At 41.8% G+C, this 21,446-nt stretch overlaps 1 protein-coding gene and 1 pseudogene across 1 annotated transcript in view; both read left to right on the forward strand.

Moving 5' to 3' along the window:
- Positions 1-814, forward strand: part of LOC139564858 (cilia- and flagella-associated protein 52-like) — a 41,247-nt pseudogene extending 40,433 nt beyond the window's left edge.
- Positions 815-5,926: 5,112 nt separating this feature from the next.
- The window catches only part of LOC139564736 (ubiquitin carboxyl-terminal hydrolase 43-like), a 99,508-nt gene continuing 83,988 nt past the window's right edge, over positions 5,927-21,446 (forward strand). Inside the window, exons 1-2 of the mRNA XM_071384503.1 lie at positions 5,927-6,877; positions 19,149-19,298. Coding sequence (XP_071240604.1) covers positions 6,263-6,877; positions 19,149-19,298 — 765 coding nt within the window. The 5' untranslated portion in view covers positions 5,927-6,262. The remainder of the gene's footprint in view (positions 6,878-19,148; positions 19,299-21,446) is intronic.

The raw sequence follows: 21,446 nt of genomic DNA on the forward strand, positions 1-21,446 counted from the left end.
CCCTGATACATTTGTGAGAGTGCTATTTCCTCAGCATCCTGCAGTTTGCAGCCTGAATAACTTGATTTTGCTTCACGGTACAGATCCCTGAGGAAGGCTGGGATCAGCTATACTATTTCTACTGTGGCACCAGTGGAGATATCCTGAATGTCAATCTCAAGACTAAGCTTCTTAATGGGCCGTGGCCCAGTGAAACAGAAGTTCAGCAAGGTGGCTTCAAAAAAGGAACACAGTAGGAGGAGTTTAATATCTGGCTTAGTTAGATAGACTGCAGTACAAACCTCAGAACTCAGCATGCATTTCCCCTTGTTGTCTACATTGGGTGAACACAATCTGTGATGAAGACAGGCAACATATTGTCGGCTCAGGAGATGTCATGTTCCCTCTGTTCAGGATCCTCATCCAACTTCAAACACATCAAGTGAGTCAAGTCTCTGGAATGGAGGTCTTTATTCACTTTTATAGTTATTCTCTCACTTCAGTAATCCCGTGTGCATCTTCTAAAAGCATCTAATGCACCACTGTACTACATAATGAATACTAACTGTATGTGTATTCTTTGGTTTCTACACTCTTTGGCAGGAAGGTCCAGCTGGAGAAGGTGTGACATCCATAGCGCCCTGTGGTGATGGTCACCAGTTCTTTGTGGGCACAGAAGTGACACAGATGTACCATTTCAACTGCACTGACTTCAAAGAGGAGTTCATCACCGGATCACCACCAGTCATAACAGCGCCGTGAACAATGTGAGTGACACAACAGGCTAAAAGGCCACATAATATACGCCATCACATTCCATTTGTGTGCAGGCTCAGTCCCCTACTGAATGCAAATAGGGAACTGATTCTGCTTGACTGGCTGTTCATTTTGAAGCCCAATTGCCTTTTTAAATGACACCAGTAGAGGGGGCTATACTATCATTTACTGTAAGTCATGTCCTGTGTCCTCCAAAGTAGATATTGTTAAACATGATATTTATCATTGTCATGGTCAATAGCTAAATCAATTCATTATGGGCTGATAAGTGCTTTAATTTAACATATATATCTTGATGTATATCTCACAGTGGCTCATCTAAGCTCTTTGCCATGTTCTGAGAATGACATCTGGAGGTGGCATACGGAAACCTCTAAAGAAGTGCTACATATCACTGTGCCCAACATGACCTGGCTGCAACGCTGTGGAATTCATGATTGACGGCAGGAGCATCATCAGTGTTGGATTTCCCATTCCATTTCTTAGCAGCAGAAACTCAGGGGCTTTCTATTATCAGCCACGTCTGCTGTCTGGAAATGCAAATACATTCCTCTGTTTACTCCTCTGGTGGTGATTTAGTTGGGCAACAACAGTTGTGCCATTTTGAACTCGGATGATAGAAAAACAATACTTTCTGTCAGGCATTCATGTTTGTATTTCTCCCAGTCATTGACTTTTGTGTTGTTTTCTTCCAGCCTGGAATGATGGTAAGATCTGTGGCTTCACTCCTGAGACTGGCAGGCTGATGATGACTGTGCACAACGCCCACAGCATGGGTGTGAGTGACAGCCATTGCCACCACCAGAGGCTGCAAGAGGATTGCCAGCGGGAGGGGAGGGACAGGTAAAGATCAAGAAGATAAAGCACCATGGAGATAAAGATAAACAACAATGATGGAGATAAAGCACCATGGAGATAAAGAACCATGGAGATAAAGATAAACAACAATGATGGAGATAAAGCACCATGGAGATAAAGAACCATGGAGATAAAGATAACAACAATGATGGAGATAAAGCACCATAGAAATAAAGATAAACAACAATGATGGAGATAAAGCACCATAGAGATAAAGATAAACAACAATGATGGAGATAAAGCACCATAGAGATAAAGATAAACAACAATGATGGAGATAAAGCACCATGGAGATAAAGATAAACAACAATGATGGAGATAAAGAACCATGAGCATTACAAAGTACAAATAGGGTCGCCGTTGATAATGGCAGACCCTGGCCGTGACCCCACTTTCCGAGGGTGTCTCAAGGAGAGTTGGGATATGCAAAAATACACATTTCCAATTCACACATGCATATTAATACACGCTTGTACATGCATGAAATAGGACAAATATCAGCACCCACCAAATTATTTGATTATAGATACCTTTATGCCTTAGAAGGTAATTAGTGGGCATGAAACCACTGCACTGTGTTAGGGCTACCAGATAAACAACGTTTTCAAAACCACAAGCATTGCACGCCTTGGCTCATGTTTATTCATAACAGAATCTGGTTACAATGCTATTGATATGAAGAAAGGACTAATAGTTTAACAAATATAATCAAATACTAACAGTGAAACAGTGAAATAGTGAAACAAATAGAAGCAGCCGATATACTCTGGTTAGAAGTGTCTGCTACCACCCTGAGGAGTACCAGATCATCACTAGTGACACAGACAGACAGGTACATCCACCACAGTAGGATATAGAAGAGCATTTACTGAGGTCAGACTCATTTGTGCCACAGACTAAAGTATTGAGGGAGAATTCAACTCTGATTGGGTTAATGACTACCATAGTATTTATTTACAGTTATTACCATGGGTTTTGAAACACAATGGATGATTGATCGCACAGTGAGTTGTGTGTGAGCTCCATCTCCTTGCCACTGGTCATATTTTAGCGCCAGATGTCATAGTAGCGTAATGCAATGACAATGACAGTGCATTGTATTCTCTGCTAAGGGATTGTTTGTTCCTAAAGCAGACGGCATAGCTATGACTCAGGCAACCAGATGGTCTGTGTCACCCACTTCATCTAGGATGATGTTTACTTCTTCACAGAGAAAACCTAATTGGAAAATGATCTCTCCTTGTTTAACTTAAAATATATCTATTTCACTGGTGTACCAGAGCAATCCATTGAGTAGCACACTAACATCACATAAAATATTGTTATTTTGAAGTATTCCACAGAGATCATTTCTCTTGAGGCTTGGTTTTCATAGTATTATAAGTGAGTATTTCATGACTACAATCCATATGTCTTCATGATGGAAGTTTGGACCTGATTTTTTAGGTTCAGGACTCTGGATCAAACTGCAGCACTTTCAAAGAAACACACTTTTCTCTTTATTTTTAACTGAGGGGGAGTGTTTTGTGTATAAATAGAATATACATTTTGCTAGCATAATTTCTTTACATCAGTAGACTAGGTATGTCTACACTCTACAGTACTGGAGCACATGTTTTTTTTCATGAAAAGTGGTGAGCACAATCACATAGGATGTAAAATCTACACTTTTCCTGAGCTCCTTCTTTATAGGTTAAATCACTTATCAACAAGGGAAAAATAGAAAGGCACCTGCGTTTTAAAAGGGACATGTGGTATTTGGGGTCTAAAAATAACTTCAAATAACAGTTGCAACGGGAGGCCAAAGCTGGAAGGAGACAGCTGCCAACCCCAGAGATGATTATGGCTGATTCCCACACACAACCATGTTTTAACCACTGCATTTTACTATTTGATAGACGGTAGCAGTTTCTATTTGCATACTGTGAAGGACTCATTAGGAGAAAGTCAAGGCTTTAGTTCTAAATCTCCCAAAATTATTTACCAGCCAATAAATGCTGGCATGCACAATACATCTGCTTATAATTTTTTTAAACAGGAGGAGAGATTTTGACACAGACTTGCATTGATTAAAAGGATTGAATAATGAGTACTGGTCATTGTGAAATACTCTGCATCTTATAATCCTGGTTGAAAGATAATGAGCATGCGCTTCTGGAAACTGTTGGGTGGATTTTATACATTGTTATTGTATGCATTTTGTAGTTTAATGAGAGTTCTTCACACAACTATTCTACGATCCTCGTTTACTGCACATCAAGGCCTGTAATATTTAACATACTGTATCTTTTCTGAGACGGATTGGCTATTGGAAGGTGTATGACGGGTTTGCCTTACGAGAACTAGAAGGGTTCCTCTCAGGATCCACACTTTTCCACCTTCGATGGAGACCATTTTGTGACCGATACAGATACGTTACCTTAAATCTTGTTAAGTTTGTAATTTCCACTTTAAAGTTTCAGACTTGATTTGCACTAATGAAAGCTGTATCAACCCCCTACAAAAAAAATGTCCATTAATTATAATCCACATAATAATTTACATTTCCTGTTGCTGCAGGATTATTTTCCTGCTGTGAGAAACTGGCTCAGATTAAGAAACAGCATATGTATGGTTATACAGTTCAATTTAATCTTAGGCCACAACATTTCATTGTCTCTCAGAGACATCATTCATCAAGCCTTTGTAAAATGAGACAGTCTGTACTATACCCATTGTACTGCACTGACAACAGACTAAATGAAACACTGATATCCTATAATAATGTATTGCTTTGTGTCTCCACGTAGGTGGCGAATGGTGATGACAAGCTGGTGAAGGTGTGGGGGGTACTCTGAGGAGGTGACAGACATCGGCACTGGGCACAGTGGCAGTATCAACAGCGTCAAGATCTGCTCCAACAACAAGTACGTGATCAGCATCAGTGTAGATGGGTCCATACTGCCATGGAGGTACACTCACCTGCCCTGGACAAAATTCTCACCACCCTGATTCCCTCTCAGTCTAGCACTGGTGAGGAGAGTTGGTCTGGATATGAGAGTTATTTTTTATTACTCAATAAATCTTCAATTTATGTTTAATAAGCCAAAATAAGAAACACTTCTATAAAGGTCCAGTGGAGTCAAAAACGTGATTTATATATATTTCCACATTATGAGGTTGGAAAAATACTGTAAAATTGTGAAAATTATGATAATACTCTTTTAGTGTAAGAACTGTTTGAAAAGACTGCCTGAAATCTCTGCCTGTTTTGGTGGGGTAGAGTTTTGGCCTTCCATGGTGACATCACCATGTGGTAAATTACTTAATAGACCAATAAGAAAGAGAGTTCCAAATCTCTCTGCCAATAACAGATACATTTCAGTTTCCCCCTCCCCACTCAAACCACTCCCAGACAGTCCTAGCAAAATTCTTGCTTGAGAAATTGCTCTTTGCTAAGAAGCTTTTTTTTAAACCATTTTAATTGAAAACAATCACAGTAAGGTACTTAATGTTACCCAGAAATGATTTGACATTGAGATAAAATTGGCTGCATTGGACCTTTAGAAATCCTACTCTGATTAGTGATCCCATTTCATTGCCTGAGTATAGATTAACAAGACATTATTTCACAAGGTCTCCATTTCTGCCAGGGCATTCCCCAAGGTATTGAATGATATTGTTGTGAATGTAAATGGGATGCACTTATGTTTACAAGGTGGCCTACCAGAGTTTTTGCAAAGATAGTGGACCGTTTCCCCCCCCCACCAACTCCATAAAGTTCATGTTTGAGAATAACCTGACTGAAATATGTCTGCTTATTTTCCATCATATCCTTCTATCTTGTTGTGTATGGTTGGTTACTGCTCTCTTCAGGTGAGCACCTCACCACTCCCCTTCATGCCAGTGGGTTGAAACAGCAGGGGTTCCCAAACATTGGGAAACCCAAATAACCTACTTGAATAATGTCTACACATCATTAATCCATTTATGATTGGCTAATATGTGTGTGTTCTAAATGCAAAAACTTGTCCATGACTTATCCATATATTTAATATTAACAGAGAAAACCTGCCAAACAGAAAATATGACTGTTTCAACATTCAACCATGAAAAACTGATTGTTTTCATGAGAACAAAAGTTAAACCTGGAAACATCAACTTGATTGTTTTCATGAGAATAAAAGTTAAACCTGGAAACATCAATTTGTGAGTCAGCGTTTATATGGCCTACTATGCCAGCGTAAACTACTCTGATGATACAGGGACTAGAATCAAAGTGGGAGGGAATAGTCACACACTACGCATATGAATACACGCCTCTTTCGAGTCGAAGTTCGAAGCGATGGGTAAGTGCGTGTGTACATGCCCGTAAAGGAAGCAAGTAGGAGGCAAGGAAAGGCGCGGGTAATGTTGAACATCGATGGAGCTCGTGTATGTTGGTCAACAAGCATGAAGGGTTTCAGTAAGTGTTGAAATGTTTGACGTTTACCGGCTGCACGGAGTTGATATGTGTTGATGTGCCATGGCTCCGCAATGGTTTCACCTCTGTGCGCTTGTGTTCTGTCCTCCTCACGGTATCCGGATGGGAAATATCTGCAGAAAAGTGGCACACTGGCCTCGAAATTAATTCCAGAATTCTCCAACATCGGCAAAGTATTATAAAGATATGGATAAACAATGCAGTGTGAAGGATGAAGCCACGTCAAAGGCAGCAAAGCGCAAGGAAAACAAACAGAAACATGGACGGCTTTTTCGAAAGAAATCATTGAAGTCGGTGGGGAGTTTTGTAAATAAAATAATCAAAACTTTGGGCACTTTTACCCACTTTGGAGACGTTGCAGTTCAGGGCGCAGAGGATGACGATGGGGGGTTTCGTGACGGGACACCTTGCACACTCAGTGCCAACTCAGGAAATATCAAAGAGGATGTCGCCGGGGATGATTCTGTTAAAAATAATGCGATAGCTTCTTCCCGTTGCTCGGTGAAAGAAAGGGTTTTATGGTGCCATGGTGGCAACATTCCAGGTGTTGTAGGCTTGAAAAATCATGGGAACACCTGTTTCATGAACGCCGTGGTCCAGTGCTTGAGCAACACTGACCTGCTCGCAGAGTATCTCGGGTTGGAGCGGTACAAATTAGATTTGAGTCGAAGGAGAATTAATGGGATTGTTAAAAGTGAAGACACGCAGCATGCCAGAGGTGAAGTCACTGAGCAGTTGGCATCACTTGTTAGGGCACTCTGGACTCTGGAATACATCCCGCAACTGTCCGTGGAATTCAAGGTAGGCTATAGTTGGCTATTATTAAATGTAGTTGCTCTTATACCTGTGTACTAACAACATACTTACTATGTAATAAACACAGGACAAGCTATTATAGTACCAGAGAGCCAGGGGTGAAGATAACTGCTGTATTTCCATTTGCCCCTGCTCCTGTATACCTTGATTGAAACCGCAACATAAAACAACTATGCTGCTGTCATTCCTAACATGATAAAAAACAATTTGTTTGACATTTGCCTAAAATATTGAGGGGATTTACAGAAAATTTTATCATATTGGTCAATAAGCATTTCACTGTTAGTCTACACCTGTTGTTTATGAAACATGTGACAAATAACATTTGATTTGATATTCCAAAAATGATGCTGAAGCACTATCCATGACATTGGAGTTCATACGATTTATTAGCCTATAGGTAACCTGTTTATTTTTTTCTCCAGGATTGATTACTTTATAAGTCAGTGCATCATTGAGCTTTGATAGCTATGCTGAACTCGAGTTCATCTCTACAGTGCTTTTATAGTCTGTGGTTTTACCCAGATGACTTTTAGTTCACCACTTACCAATGAGGTGGCTGGCACTGTGTGTCACTGGAGTCTGAGGGCATAGGATTACCAGGTGACTGTCTGGAGTGCTGAGCTAGCACTTTGTTCCATCAGATGCTCACAGCACAGAAGAACCTTGAACATAAACAATGGACTTACTATAATCTAAACAGACTTTTGAAAGCTGGTGTGTTATATTGAGTGTTTTCCAGGTATGGTGGCTTCGAACGCTGGGCTTTAATATTCCAGTCGCTGAGATGATGAGCATAGCACCTGGCTGACTCACTACCACTTACAGTGTTTCTGAATAGGACACACTTCATTATGTGAGAAAGGGTTACTTTTTGGAGGAGAGGAACGGTCACACAGAACATTGGGTCAGACAGAGACCAAATAAACTAGTTAGGATTGATTCTCCTCTGAGACCTCTCTGGCAGGAGGTACAGCACTGACTGCACAATAAAGGTAATACAATCTCTGGATGGTATTTTAGTCTGGTATTGTGGTGGGGCAGTCTCAATCTGCCCCTCATTGACCACCACCCAGACAAAACTTCTCGAACTCTTCTACTTCCAGTACATTACACTGAGCTAGAGGCAAAGTGATTGAGCCCCTGGCTTCATCTTCTCTTTATCTGGCCTTGAACTATATAGGAGCTTAGCACTGCAGGCGCGGGAGTGTGATAACTGTGTTTTCCTCCTCTTTAGCGTTGGCACCGCCTCCTGATCCACAAGAAGATCCACTCTCAGATCCACACTCGTATCCACACTCAGGTCCTTTAATGGAGAGTGTTCCTCTCAATAAACAGTCTTCTCTATGGCAATGTTGCCTAACTAACAATCTCACTCTTCTCTGGACACCCGGCCAACTCCTCTCCATCTATAGCCACTTCCTTCTTATCTTGTGGGACTCTCCTATCAGATTTTGAGAGGACAAAAATCTGAGCTGGCTTCATGTAGTCAAGATAGTTGAGATCTCAAGATAGCTGTAATGAAAAACACTCAATGCATGTGATGAGATCTTTCCTGTGTTTCAGCACACACAGGAGTGCATCTTGGCTGTGGCTCTGTGACCAGAAGGGTCATGAGTTTATGTCTGGCCGTCTAAAACTGTCTTCTATGTAATTCCACAGCTGTCTGCAGGCACCATGAGATAATCAGATAGCTGTCAGGCCCCTGTCTGAGCCCTTAGGCCATGGGAGCATCAGACTAAACAACCAGCCATCTATAAACAATCAAAAACCTTACCCCGTCATTTAAATGGCCCACTTCATAATTATCTCAGAGCAGTTCTCAAACAGTATTATCAGTCACTCCACATGCCTCTGACAGAGTAAGAGGAGAGTGAATAGCATAGACAAGGAATAACAAAGAAGGTGGATAAGTGTTTGCGTCACATCCCATAAATAAACAAACACAATTTTGGAGGAGAAAATGAAAGTGAATGTAAGTAAACTTTCTGATGTAACACAATGTATTAGCAAAAGCAATTCGGTGGTTGCACACATTTGTTCTGTTCAGTTACAGGCTAATATTCACTAATATGCACCAAGTCAACTCTAATGTGAGAATGACTAACAGCTTGACAGAAAGAAATTACTTTTCAAGCCTCATTCTAAGCAGACAAAATGTATTTTGAGTGAATTCAGAAGAATTCAGTTGGTTAATTAGAAGCAAAAAGTTACCATTAAATGGTGATCTGTCCCAGTGTCCTCTCAGGCAGGTTGGTGGCGCAGACAGGAGAGAAATGAAAACCTGTCACGCCCTGACCATAGAGAGCTGTTTATTCTCTATGTTGGTTAGGTCGGGGTGTGATTAAGGGTGTGTTATCTAGGGGATTTGTATGTCTATGTTGGCCTGGTGTGGTTCCCAATCAGAGGCAGCTGTTTATCGTTGTCTCTGGTTGGGGATCATATTTAGGTAGCCATTTCCCCATTGTGCTTTGTGGGATCTTGTCTAGGTATAGTTGCCTGTGAGCACTAGTTTGCGCTTCACTGTTCGTTTTATTGTTTTTTCCCTTTGAGTTTTCTATTCCAAATAAAAGGATGGAAACATACCACGCTGCGCCTTGGTCCAATCTTTATGACGAGCGTGACACTACCACAGGATGACTGGCACTGAGACACATTCCAGTAGCACCTTGCAGGACTGACGCTGTAGGGGGAGGGTTACTTAAATGTTGTATCGAAGGTTAAGTACTGTGCCTGTGACTTTATATATATTCTTCCCGTTCATCATTGTCTACTTGTCACTGTCCTCTGATCTGAGGGCTTCATTCTACCAGCTCTGGGATCAGAATCAGATGTGTGTTTTAAAGAGTATCTGATCTTTGTCCTAGTGCATTCTCTGAATCCCTCCTGGTGAAGTTCACTGTTTGCATAGAGGGGCCAGAGAAGGTTTGAAAACAGAAACTCAAACAGTTACTCAACAGCTAGTATATAGGTTTCAATAACATGGGAGAGGCCTAGGACAGGGGTCAGGGAGGGTAGGGAGGGAGGGAGGGATGAAGGCCTCTTGAGCTGGAATTCAGTCCTCCCTCCCTCCCTACGGAGCAGATGGACTATCTGGTCGTGATTGAAGGATAAATCAGTTTAGAGTTTTGACATGTTTGTGTGATGACTCATCACTGTGACAGTGACTCTGGCTTCCAAGGATGTGTCAATATTTGGGGTCTCCTTTTAATGATTAGGCTATCTGATCTGGCAGAGCTTTGGGTTTCAGGACTTTAAATATGAAGTTAAATGACTCAGTGAAGTCGCAAGGAGATGACACTTGTTCTTGTTCTGTAAATCTTTTCTTCAGGCGTACACAGCGGTTTAATTGGGCCGGGTCCGACACCCGGCACCTATGATTCAAATGAGACCCGGGACCTTTGGTCAGGGGCGTCATGCACCCCAGAAATCTGAGGGGGCACAAACTACATGAGGATGGCTTGGGGGTGATCCATATTGGGATATGTCCCGGTCCTGAAGTTGGAGAATTTAGCATTTTTCAAACACCTGAAACAGCATTTTGCTGCAATCTAGAACCATAGTAATTATGCTTAATTCTATGTCAAAACTGTTTATTTTTCTGCATATCTAAACATAGGTTACCTCTTGAGCGGTCTGTGTCCTCCTGACAGTTTTTTTTAAAGAAACTAAATATGCTTTTCTGCATCTCTGCAAAAATGTGTGTAAAATATTGAAAGTAATGTGAGTCTTATTCAGTACATATAGTAATTGCTTGCTTTTCAAAAGGCATGCCAGCTAATATAGTTAGACAAGCTAGCTACTCTAACTTGATTGATAGCCTGAAATGGCTTCTTGGTAGCTAGTTATGATGTTGGGAGATTAGGAACCTATCTGGGCATAAAATTGCTAGGTGGCTAATAGTATTATTTTTTAAATAATAATAATAATATATATTAACAAGACACATTTGTGGGGGGTACTTGCACCTGTGCCCTCTATGGGCATGACACCTCTCCCTAATTTTGAAATATATAATGAAAAATGTGTTGTCCACATTTTAATTTTCCACAACCAAAAACACGAGTAAGCAACTGCAAAATCAGACAACCCAATAGTAGAATAGTTTACCTGTTAAATTGTTCAGCCTGTCGCATTCTATGCGAGAAAGTAATATTCCTCTTGAGGAGCAGTCAAATTAGTGCTGCACAGGGAGAGACATATGGATGCCCAGTCACTGTACAACATTCTTAATAAGGTCGCGGGAAAACCCACATTTGAAAGCAGTTATGATGGCCACTGTAAATAGTGGAGGATCACAGAGCGTTCTGGTGTTACTACACTTATTTCTCAAATCCCCAAAATGTGTAAAATGCACTATTTTAGAACCAGAGTTTTTAGCAGCGGAATGGTTTATGCTCGTCAGAGCTCGCTAATGGCGTTGAATGCATAAGATCGGGGCTAATTGTAACACGGATGTAACAGGTAGACCTGCAATAATTCACAGTACGTGATCCTTGGTTGGCTGAGTGCCAGTGGAATATTTTGGGTGTGGCATTCAAGTCATCAATATGTTGTTGACTGGCAACAAGATAGCCTAATGTTTAGATCTAACAGTTAGCATCAGGTGGGCTACATCAGGTGATAATGCTTATTGCTAAATAACACACCTGCCTGATAATATGGACCAATATGTTATTGGGCTCATTTCCGGAGTGGGAAATTCTATTTTAGAATTTTCATTTATTTTGGAATATAATGTTATTTTAAAAAGTCGGCAGAACTGACCTTCTCACAGTCATACCCCCCCCCACCTCTCAATTTAACCACTGGGCGTACATGCAGTATATGTCAGCAGAGTGTTACAGTACCAGCACCCACTATAGTCATTATCATGCTTAATTTGCTTGATGATGACACCACAGAGAATGAGGCAGTGCATACCAACATTCAGAGGTCATATAATGTACAGTGGGGCAAAAAAAGTATTTAGTCAGCCACCAATTGTGCAAGTTCTCCCACTTAAAAAGATGAGAGAGGCCTGTAATTTTCATCATAGGTACACTTCAACCATGACAGACAAAATGAGAAGAAAAAAATCCAGAAAATCACATTGTAGGATTTTTAATGAATTTATTTGCAAATTATGGTGGAAAATAAGTATTTGGTCACCTACAAACAAGCAAGATTTCTGGCTCTCACAGACCTGTAACTTCTTCTTTAAGAGGCTCCTCTGTCCTCCACTCGTTACTTGTATTAATGGCACCTGTTTTAACTTGTTATCAGTATAAAAGACACCTGTCCACAACCTCAAACAGTCACACTCCAAACTCCACTATGGCCAAGACCAAAGAGCTGTCAAAGGACACCAGAAACAAAATTGTAGACCTGCACCAGGCTGGGAAGACTGAATCTGCAATAGGTAAGCAGCTTGGTTTGAAGAAATCAACTGTGGGAGCAATTATTAGGAAATGGAAGACATACAAGACCACTGATAATCTCCCTCGATCTGGGGCTCCACGCAAGATCTCACCCCGTGGGGTCAAAATGATCACAAGAACGGTGAGCAAAAATCCCAGAACCACACGGGGGGTACCTAGTGAATGACCTGCAGAGAGATGGGACCAAAGTAACAAAGCCTACCATCAGTAACACCCTGCCGCCAGGGACTCAAATCCTGCAGTGCCAGACGTGTCCCCCTGCTTAAGCCAGTACATGTCCAGGCCCGTCTGAAGTTTGCTAGAGAGCATTTGGATGATCCAGAAGAAGATTGGGAAAATGTCATATGGTCAGATGAAACCAAAATATAACTTTTTGGTAAAAACTCAACTCGTCGTGTTTGGAGGACAAAGAATGCTGAGTTGCATCCAAAGAACACCATACCTACTGTGAAGCATGGGGGTGGAAACATCATGCTTTGGGGCTGTTTTTCTGCAAAGGGACCAGGACGACTGATCCGTGTAAAGGAAAGAATGAATGGGGCCATGTATCGTGAGATTTTGAGTGAAAACCACCTTCCATCAGCAAGGGCATTGAAGATGAAACGTGGCTGGGTCTTTCAGCATGACAATGATCCCAAACACACCGCCCGGGCAACGAAGGAGTGGCTTCGTAAGAAGCATTTCAAGGTCCTGGAGTGTTGCCCAGCAACAGCCCCAAAACATCACTGCTCTAGAGGAGATCTGCATGGAGGAATGCGCCAAAATACCAGCAACAGTGTGTTAAAACCTTGTGAAGACTTACAGAAAACGTTTGACCTCTGTCATTGCCAACAAAGGGTATATAACAAAGTATTGAGATAAACTTTTGTTATTGACCAAATACTTATTTTCCAACATAATTTGCAAATAAATTCATTAAAAATCCTACAATGTGATTGTCATTTTGTCATTTTGTCTGTCATAGTTGAAGTGTACCTATGATGAAAATTACAGGCCTCTCTCATCTTTTTAAGTGGGAGAACTTGCACAATTGGTGGCTGACTAAATACTTTTTTGCCCCACTGTAGCTGCTGTTACAGTAAAAAGCCCTAGCAGTGGTCCTATTGATATGACTGATGGGACTGGTCCATATGGTCAACAGCCCTGCTTTCCCCACAGCAACTCGCTCAAACCTCCCCCACTTCTCCTTCACCCAAATCCAGATAGCTGATGTTCTGAAAGAGCTGCAAAATCTGGACCCCTACAAATCAGCCGGGCTAGACAATCTGGACCCTCTCTTTCTAAAATGATCTGCCGAAATTATTGCAACCCCTATTACTAGCCTGTTCAACCTCTCTTTCGTATCGTCTGAGATTCCCAAAGATTGGAAAGTTGCCGCGGTCATCCCCCTCTTCAAAGGGGGAGACACTCTAGACCCAAACTGCTACAGACCTGTATCTATTCTACCCTTCCTTTCTAAGGTCTTTGAGAGCCAAGTTAACAAACAGATTACCGACCATTTCAAAACTCACCGTACCTTCTCCGCTATGAAATCTGGTTTCAGAGCTGGTTATGGGTGCACCTCAGCCACACTCAAGGTCCTAAACGATATCATAACCGCCATCGATAAGAGACATTAGTGTGCATCATCATCGACCTGGCTAAGGCTTTCGACTCCGTCAATCACAACATTCTTATTGGCAGACTCAACAGCCTTGGTTTCTCAAATGATTGCCTCGCTTGGTTCACCAACTACTTCTCCGATAGAGTTCAGTATGTCAAATCAGAGGGCCTGTTGTCCAGGACCTCTTGCAGTCTCTATGGGGGTGCCACAGGGTTCAATTCTCGGGCCGACTCTCTTCTCTGTATACATCAATGATGTCGCTCTTGCTGCTGGTGATTCTTTGATCCACCTCTACGCAGATGACACCATTCTGTATACCTCTGGCCCTTCGTTGGACACTGTGTTAACTATCCTCCAGATGAGCTTCAATGCCATACAACTCTTCTTGCGTGGCCTCCAACTGCTCTTAAATGCAAGTAAAACTAAATGCATGCTCTTCAACTGATCACTGCCCGCCCGTCCAGCATCACTATTCTGGACGGTTCTGACTTAGAACATGTGGACAACTACAAATGCCTAGGTGTCTGGTTAGACTGTAAACTCTCCTTCCAGACTCACATTAAACATCTCCAATCCAAAATTAAATCTAGAATCGGCTTCCTATTTCGCAACAAAGCATCCTTCACTCATGCTGCCAAACATACCCTCGTAAAACTGACCATCCTACCGATCCTCGACTTCGGCGATGTAATTTACAAAATATCCTCCAACACTCTACTCAACAAATTGGATACAGTCTATCACAGTGCCATCTGTTTTGTCACCAAAGCCCCATATACTGCCCACCACAGCGACCTGTATGATCTCGTTGGCTGGCCCTCGCTTCATACTCGTCGCCAAACCCACTGGCTCCAGGGCATCTACAAGTCTCTGCTAGTTAAAGCCCCGCCTTATCTCACTGGTCACCATAGCAGCACCCACCCGTAGCACGCGCTCCAGCAGGTATATCTTACTGGTCACCCCCAAAGCCAATTCTTCCTTTGGCCGCCTCTCCTTTCAGTTCTCTGCTGCCAATGACTGGAACGAACTGCAAAAATCTCTGAAGCTGGAGACTCTTACCTCCCTCACTAGCTTTAATAAGCACCAGCTGTCAGAGCAGCTCACATATCACTGCACCTGTACATAGCTCATCTGTAAATAGCCCATCCAATCTACCTCATCCCCATGCTGTATTTATTTATTTATCTTGCTCCTTTGCACCCCAGTATCTCTACTTGCACATTCATCTTCTGCACATCCTACCATTCCAGTGTTTAATTGCTAAATTGTAATTCCTTCGCCACCATGGCCTATGTATTGCCATACCTCTCTTATCCTACCTCATTTGCACATGCTGTATATAGACTTTTCTACTGTATTATTGATTGTATGTTTGTTTATTCCACGTGTAACTCTGTGTTGTTGTATGTGTCGAACTGCTTTGCTTTATCTTGACCAGGTCGCAGTTGCAAATGAGAACTTGTTCTCAACTGGCCTATCCTGGTTAAATAAAGGTGAAATAAAATAAAAAATTGAATATTAATTGTCAGTTTGAGTCAGGTACCTCATAAACCAGAGCATTAATTATACACACATATTACACAGTCCAGAGTTATATGTAATTAGGTCAAAATGGCCATTGTGGACACCACAGAGAGAACTATACCTTATCTACAGTATAAATTATTTATCTGACGCAATTACCACATTCATGGACACTGATGAAGATAACTATAATTACCATGGGAGATTTGCCACTGTAAAAGCAGCTTGTAATTGTAGCATTATGTGTCCACAGAGAGCTTATTTCTGGAAACTGCCTTGGAGAGTTAATTTAAAGTATGTCAAGAGTTAGAATCTTTATTGTCTGTACACTGCCATCAGACTAACTTAGGCTATGTAGAACACAACAAAACGAGTCGTACAACATCGATATAGGTCTTTCATCTTGCTACCTCAATTGTGCTTTGCCTTCCATGGAAGATATTTACAGTAGGGTAAAGCTGAACAATGAGCAAACCTATTACATGAAGGCTATCTTGTTTCCCTAAACTGTGCTGCCAGTCTCCAAGAGGCCATTATGTCATGCTGTTCTTTCTTGACACAAAAGGGACAGACTTGCTGCTGGCACAGGGACACCCAGACAGTGGATTTGTCTGTACAGTCTGAGTTATTGCCCTGTGATTGTGATGTTTTAATTTTGTTGTCCACATTTTGTGTAATTGTGTGTAAGGACCTGAACAGTGTGATACCTCTCCCCTGACTTTGTCTCTGACTACAAATAGACACTGTCTCAAGAGGCACACTTTCAGACAGCATTAGGAGACTTCTCTCTTCTACTCCTACTTTTGCTTTGACACATCCAAATAATCACTTTGCTCTCTGTTTATGAATGCGTGTTCACTTTGTACAATGTTCAGCTGAGTAGCTACTTTGAAGATAGGTACAGAAAGCAGTACCTCCCACACACAGTGTGTTATTATACAGGTTGTACCAATGATAGCGAGATCTACTGTACTGTATGATAGAGTCATGTTGGATACAAGGGATTATTAGGCAGTGAACACAGGCTGCTGTTCTCTCCATAATCTCTCATTACTGCTGATGGTCCTTCAGGCTGCCAGCTGCGGTTCAGCCGGTTAATTCCAGTGTAATTGAGTCGTGTGCCACTCAGTCTTAAACCACAGATTTCAACTTACATTGTGTTCCATGTGGGCTTAAGTATTCATCAACCTACTTTTTTGTGGCACAGTGATATCTAAGGACGTATTTCATTTGATGTTGCTTTCTGAAATGTAAAAAGAACAGTCTTTATATCTGTCAGTTAAGTTTGGGTAGTACTATAGTTCTGTGTGTGGTGTTGAGACAAATGTTTCTGAATAACTGAATATGAGTCACCAAACTCATTAGGGGGTTCAGTGGGAGCCATCCAAGGTCAGCTCTGATTGGGCTCAGCAGCATTTGAGGATTTTCTTCCCGGGAGCTGAAATAGCTTTGTCCCAGACAGTGGGTGACGAGGGAAGTGTGAAGAGCATTAGGGAAAATGTGCAATTCAAGAATCCCTCTGTTCTGCGTTCTGTGGAGACGGACATAGTGTTTGAGGCTTCCTGAAGAAGGGATCCTGTGTGCAGCCACAGGTGGACCAACAGACACACCTAGGGTCCTATAAAATCCGCGATGCGGAGAACGCGGACAGAATCATGGAATCCAGACATTAAAACGGAATTCAACAATATTAAAACATTTATTGAACTTAATAGGAAATCAACTAAATGTATTGAACTTGTTAGAAAATTCATTAATTTGCACAAGATTATCATAAATGAAATAAAATTGTATTTGTCACATGCGCCGAATACAACATGTGTAGACCTTACTGTGAAATGCTTACTTACAAGCCCCTAACCAACAATGCAGTTTTTAGAAAAATGAAAGGATTTTTTTTTTTACTAAATACATTTTTTTTTTTTAAAGGAACACTATAAAATGACAATAACGAGGCTATATACAGAGGGTACCAGTACAGAGTCAATGTGTGGGGGTACAGGTTAGTCGAGGTAATTGAGGTAATATGTACATGTATGTAATGGTGAAATGACTATGCATAAATAATAAACAGCAAGTAGCAGCAGCGTAAATAGAAAGGGGGGGTCAATGCAAGTAGCCCGGGTAGCCATTCAGTTAACTGTTCAGCAGTCTTATGGCTTTGGGGTAGAAGCTGTTCAGGAGTCTTTTGGATCTAGAATTAGCGCTCCGGTACCGCTTGCCATGCGGTAGCAGAGAGAACAGTCTATGACTAGGGTGGCTGGAGTCTTTAAAACATTTTAGGGCCTTCCTCTGACACCCCCTGGTATAGAGATCCTGGATGGCAGGAAGCTTGGCCCCAGTGATGTACTGGGCCGCCCGCACTACCTTCTGTAGCGCCTTGCGGTCGGATGCCGAGCAGATGCCATACCGGGCGATGATGCAACCAGTCAGGATGCGCTCGATGGTGCAGCTGTAGAACTTTTTGAGGATCTGAGGACCCATGCCAAATATTTTCAGTCTCCTGAAGGGGATTAGGCATTGTCGTGCCCTCTTCACGACTGTCTTGGTGTGTTTGGACCATGATAGTTTGTTGGTAATGTGGACATCAAGAAACTTGACCTGCTCCACTACAGCCCCGTTGATGTGAATGGGGGAGTGCTCGGCCCTCCTTTTCCTGTAGTCCACGATTATCTCCTTTGTCTTGATCACGTTGAGGGAGAGGTTGTTGTCTTGGCACCACACTACCAGGTGTCTGACCTGCTCCCTACAGTCTGTCTCATCTGCAATCACATGTGTGCTCCAGAAACACCGCTAACCAAACAGTGTTGCTGTGCAATGAATAAAAGGGTATCTACACCCAAAAATGTAAATGTAATATATTTTTCCCAGACCTCAAAAGCGGTCTCCTGATGTTGGTTAAGCATTGGTGTGGACCTAAAACATCAAATGTTGTTTTTCTATCTAAAAAAATATATATTTTGAGAGCGAAAACCTGAAAAAAATGGGGAAAAACAGAAACCTGGAAAAACCAAACAGAGAAAACGGAATTTGAGAAAAAAACAAATAGAATTTCGCAAAAAATAAAACTGATTATAAAGGGTCTTGCACACCTCAGTTGGCCAGTGAATATCGCACTGTTTGTTTCATGTTTCTATGTAAGCGGGAATGGCAGTAAACAAACCAATAGCTTTTGGTAATGCAATTTGGGTATTCCCGTCACATCTCAAATCCTAACAAGCTGTCAGATTTGGATCTGAATTATCCCACTGCTGTTTTAGTTTTTCACTCTTATGCAAAATGTTTGGATTATCCGGACAGCAGAAGGTTATTCATGCGTTTAGGCAAGTCTTTACTTCAAAAGCATACTGTGTGGTTATAGTACATTCATCTTGATTTACTTTTTTTTCTTCCTTTATTTAACTGGGCAGGTCAGTTAAGAACATATTCTTATTTTCAATGATGGCCTAGGAACAGTGGGTTAACTGCCTTGTTCAGGGGCAGAACGACAGATTTGTACCTTGTCAGCTCGGGGATTCAAACTTGCAACCTTTGGATTACTAGTCCAACGCTCTAACCACTAGGCTACCCTAAAATGTAACCATTTTAAAACAACAGTCAGCTAATCTGTTTTCCCTGTCCATTGAAGACGCACTAATTCACCAATGTTTACAATACAGTTTTACATTGACTCCTTCATTGACCATGTGACTCGCCTTTCCCTCTCTAGAGTATAGTATCCAAGTATGGATCCCAATTCCGAGGAAACTCCCAACATGACGCCCTGGAGTTCCTGCTTTGGCTTCTGGACCGAGTTCACGAGGATGTCAACTTGTCCTCCTGCAGCAACAACAATAACAAGACCAAAGCCCCAGGGAAGGTAAGAGTGCCTTCTCCATCCACTGTCACACAGTCACATTGAACTGAACTGAACTGAACTCAAAGTGTAGGCTTGAGCTACAAGTCTCAACAGTGCCTTGCACTCCCCACTCACAAGAGCAACAACTACTGTCTGAAATACCTATTGCTATAGAGAAAATTATCTTTTCATATACTTACAGAACCTTGGTTTCACAAGAGAACGACGGTTTCTCCAGGCATTTGCAACAGCATCTTTATGTTCTTTGCAGCTCTAAGTCTGTACAATTTAAATTCAGCTCTCAATTATTGATGTACTTATCTACCCTTGAATCTATACTAAATGTGCTAACACAGCATTAATCAACTTTAATTGATGTACTCTGTGATTCTGAAAAATTCTGAACAGATGTGAGAGGAAGAGCAGCATTGCATACAAGTGACATATTTCCTTCTCTCCTGTGCTCTAAATGGTATATGATTCAACAAATAATTCTGATAATCCTGTGTGAGGGAAAAAGCTCCCTCTATACCTTGTATTGCCTACCCCCTTCGGTGAAATTGTTCATGTACCTGTTTGGAAACAATTGCCTCTCTGACAAACTTATTTCCTGTGTTTGTGGGGAGAAACACATTAGAGCTGTTGTGATGGGTTTCCATAGTTCTGTCTGTCTGTGAATATGCCCTGTGTGCTGCAGCCGTCTAGCTGATGCCACAAGTGAAACTGCTGCTTTCACAGGAGACCTGCAACTTTGTTCTATAATGTCTTCTGTGCAGCCTGAGGAGTAGAATCAAAGCTGGGTAATTTGCTGTTTGATACTTTCTCTGTGCATGGCCCCTCCTGAAGGTATGCCTGTGGGCACAGTGGAGCCTGACACCCCCTGGATAGGCCTTTGATCGGTTCCACTGTGCCCATTAGCAGGGAGTTCATGCATTATTAAAAATATATTTCTGCTTTTGAAATACACTCTTTAGCAGTGTTATCAGGGTGATAACCAATGAAATGATTCCTACCAAGTGCTAAATTCACTTTTGGTGAGTCATCACAAATAAATCTAAATGATATCAGTGTCCCTTCTCCCACAGACCTTACGCCACTGATTTATTCTGTTGTATCATCGCTATTCTAGTGGAGGGGAATTTCAGTCTCAGATTCACAGAACAATACATCACTGTATTTGGGATTCAACATGTCTTTATAAAATTGGTATTTGAACACCCGGATAACAATCTGTTACACTTTTTTGCATGTTAAGTAGCAGAAGTGAGATGCATGGTTTGAGGAAGGGTAAATGGTGCTGTGTTCCAGACCAGCACAGCTTACTACATGATGACACTGGCCAGAATGAAGCCATTGGCTTGGCTACTGCTTAGGCCTGCTGGGTCTTGTTTTGGATAAAACACAGCTTGGTCTTTGTTGCATCAATTGAATTTGACACTCTGCATACTTGAATTAATAGATCAAAGTAAGAGGTGGTCTCAAGCCGTGGTCTGTTGAAGTGAATCTCACTGACACTAACCACGTAGGGACCTACTGAACCAAAGGCTATGGTTAAGACTAGAAACTAGACTGTGTGTAGGCTTTGAGATTCAGTTGCCAGTGTTAACTCAGCTTTGTGGTCTTGTATGTAAGATTCCTCAAAGTGTGATTTTCTTACTTCATCTATCTTCCAGCAGATTAGTGTGTTTGCGTATGGGTGGGTGTGTTCTTGTGTTTATGGGTGTATGCATGTGTGTAGGCTAAGTGATGCTCTGTGAGTTGTGTGTGTGTGACAGTGAGTGTTTGTATGGGCCTCAGTTCATTGAGCCATTCAATTTGGTTGTTTGCTGTGAGCAATGAACATGCAGTCCCCTCACACGCACTTTCCCCCTTTCTCTCCATATATCCTTCTCCCCCCCTCTCTCTCTCTCTCCATATTTCTGTTGACACCCCCCTCTTTGTTTATCTGGACATATACAGTACTATGCAGTGTCTATCCAATACTTGAACAAAGCTTCAATCTGTGTCTGAGATGAGTTGCCCTTCAGTGCAGGGCCAGAGGGCACAGGAGGTGATCTGGACTGTGTCTCTGTCTCTCTGTATGAGGCCACAGAGGACATCAGAGGAGGCTGGGACTGGAGGACTGCTGATAAGGCCTGTCATTATAAGTCTGGAATACGTCAAGGAAAA

Source organism: Salvelinus alpinus, chromosome 36 (genome assembly GCF_045679555.1).
Source record: "Salvelinus alpinus chromosome 36, SLU_Salpinus.1, whole genome shotgun sequence".
Lineage (NCBI taxonomy): Eukaryota > Metazoa > Chordata > Actinopteri > Salmoniformes > Salmonidae > Salvelinus > Salvelinus alpinus.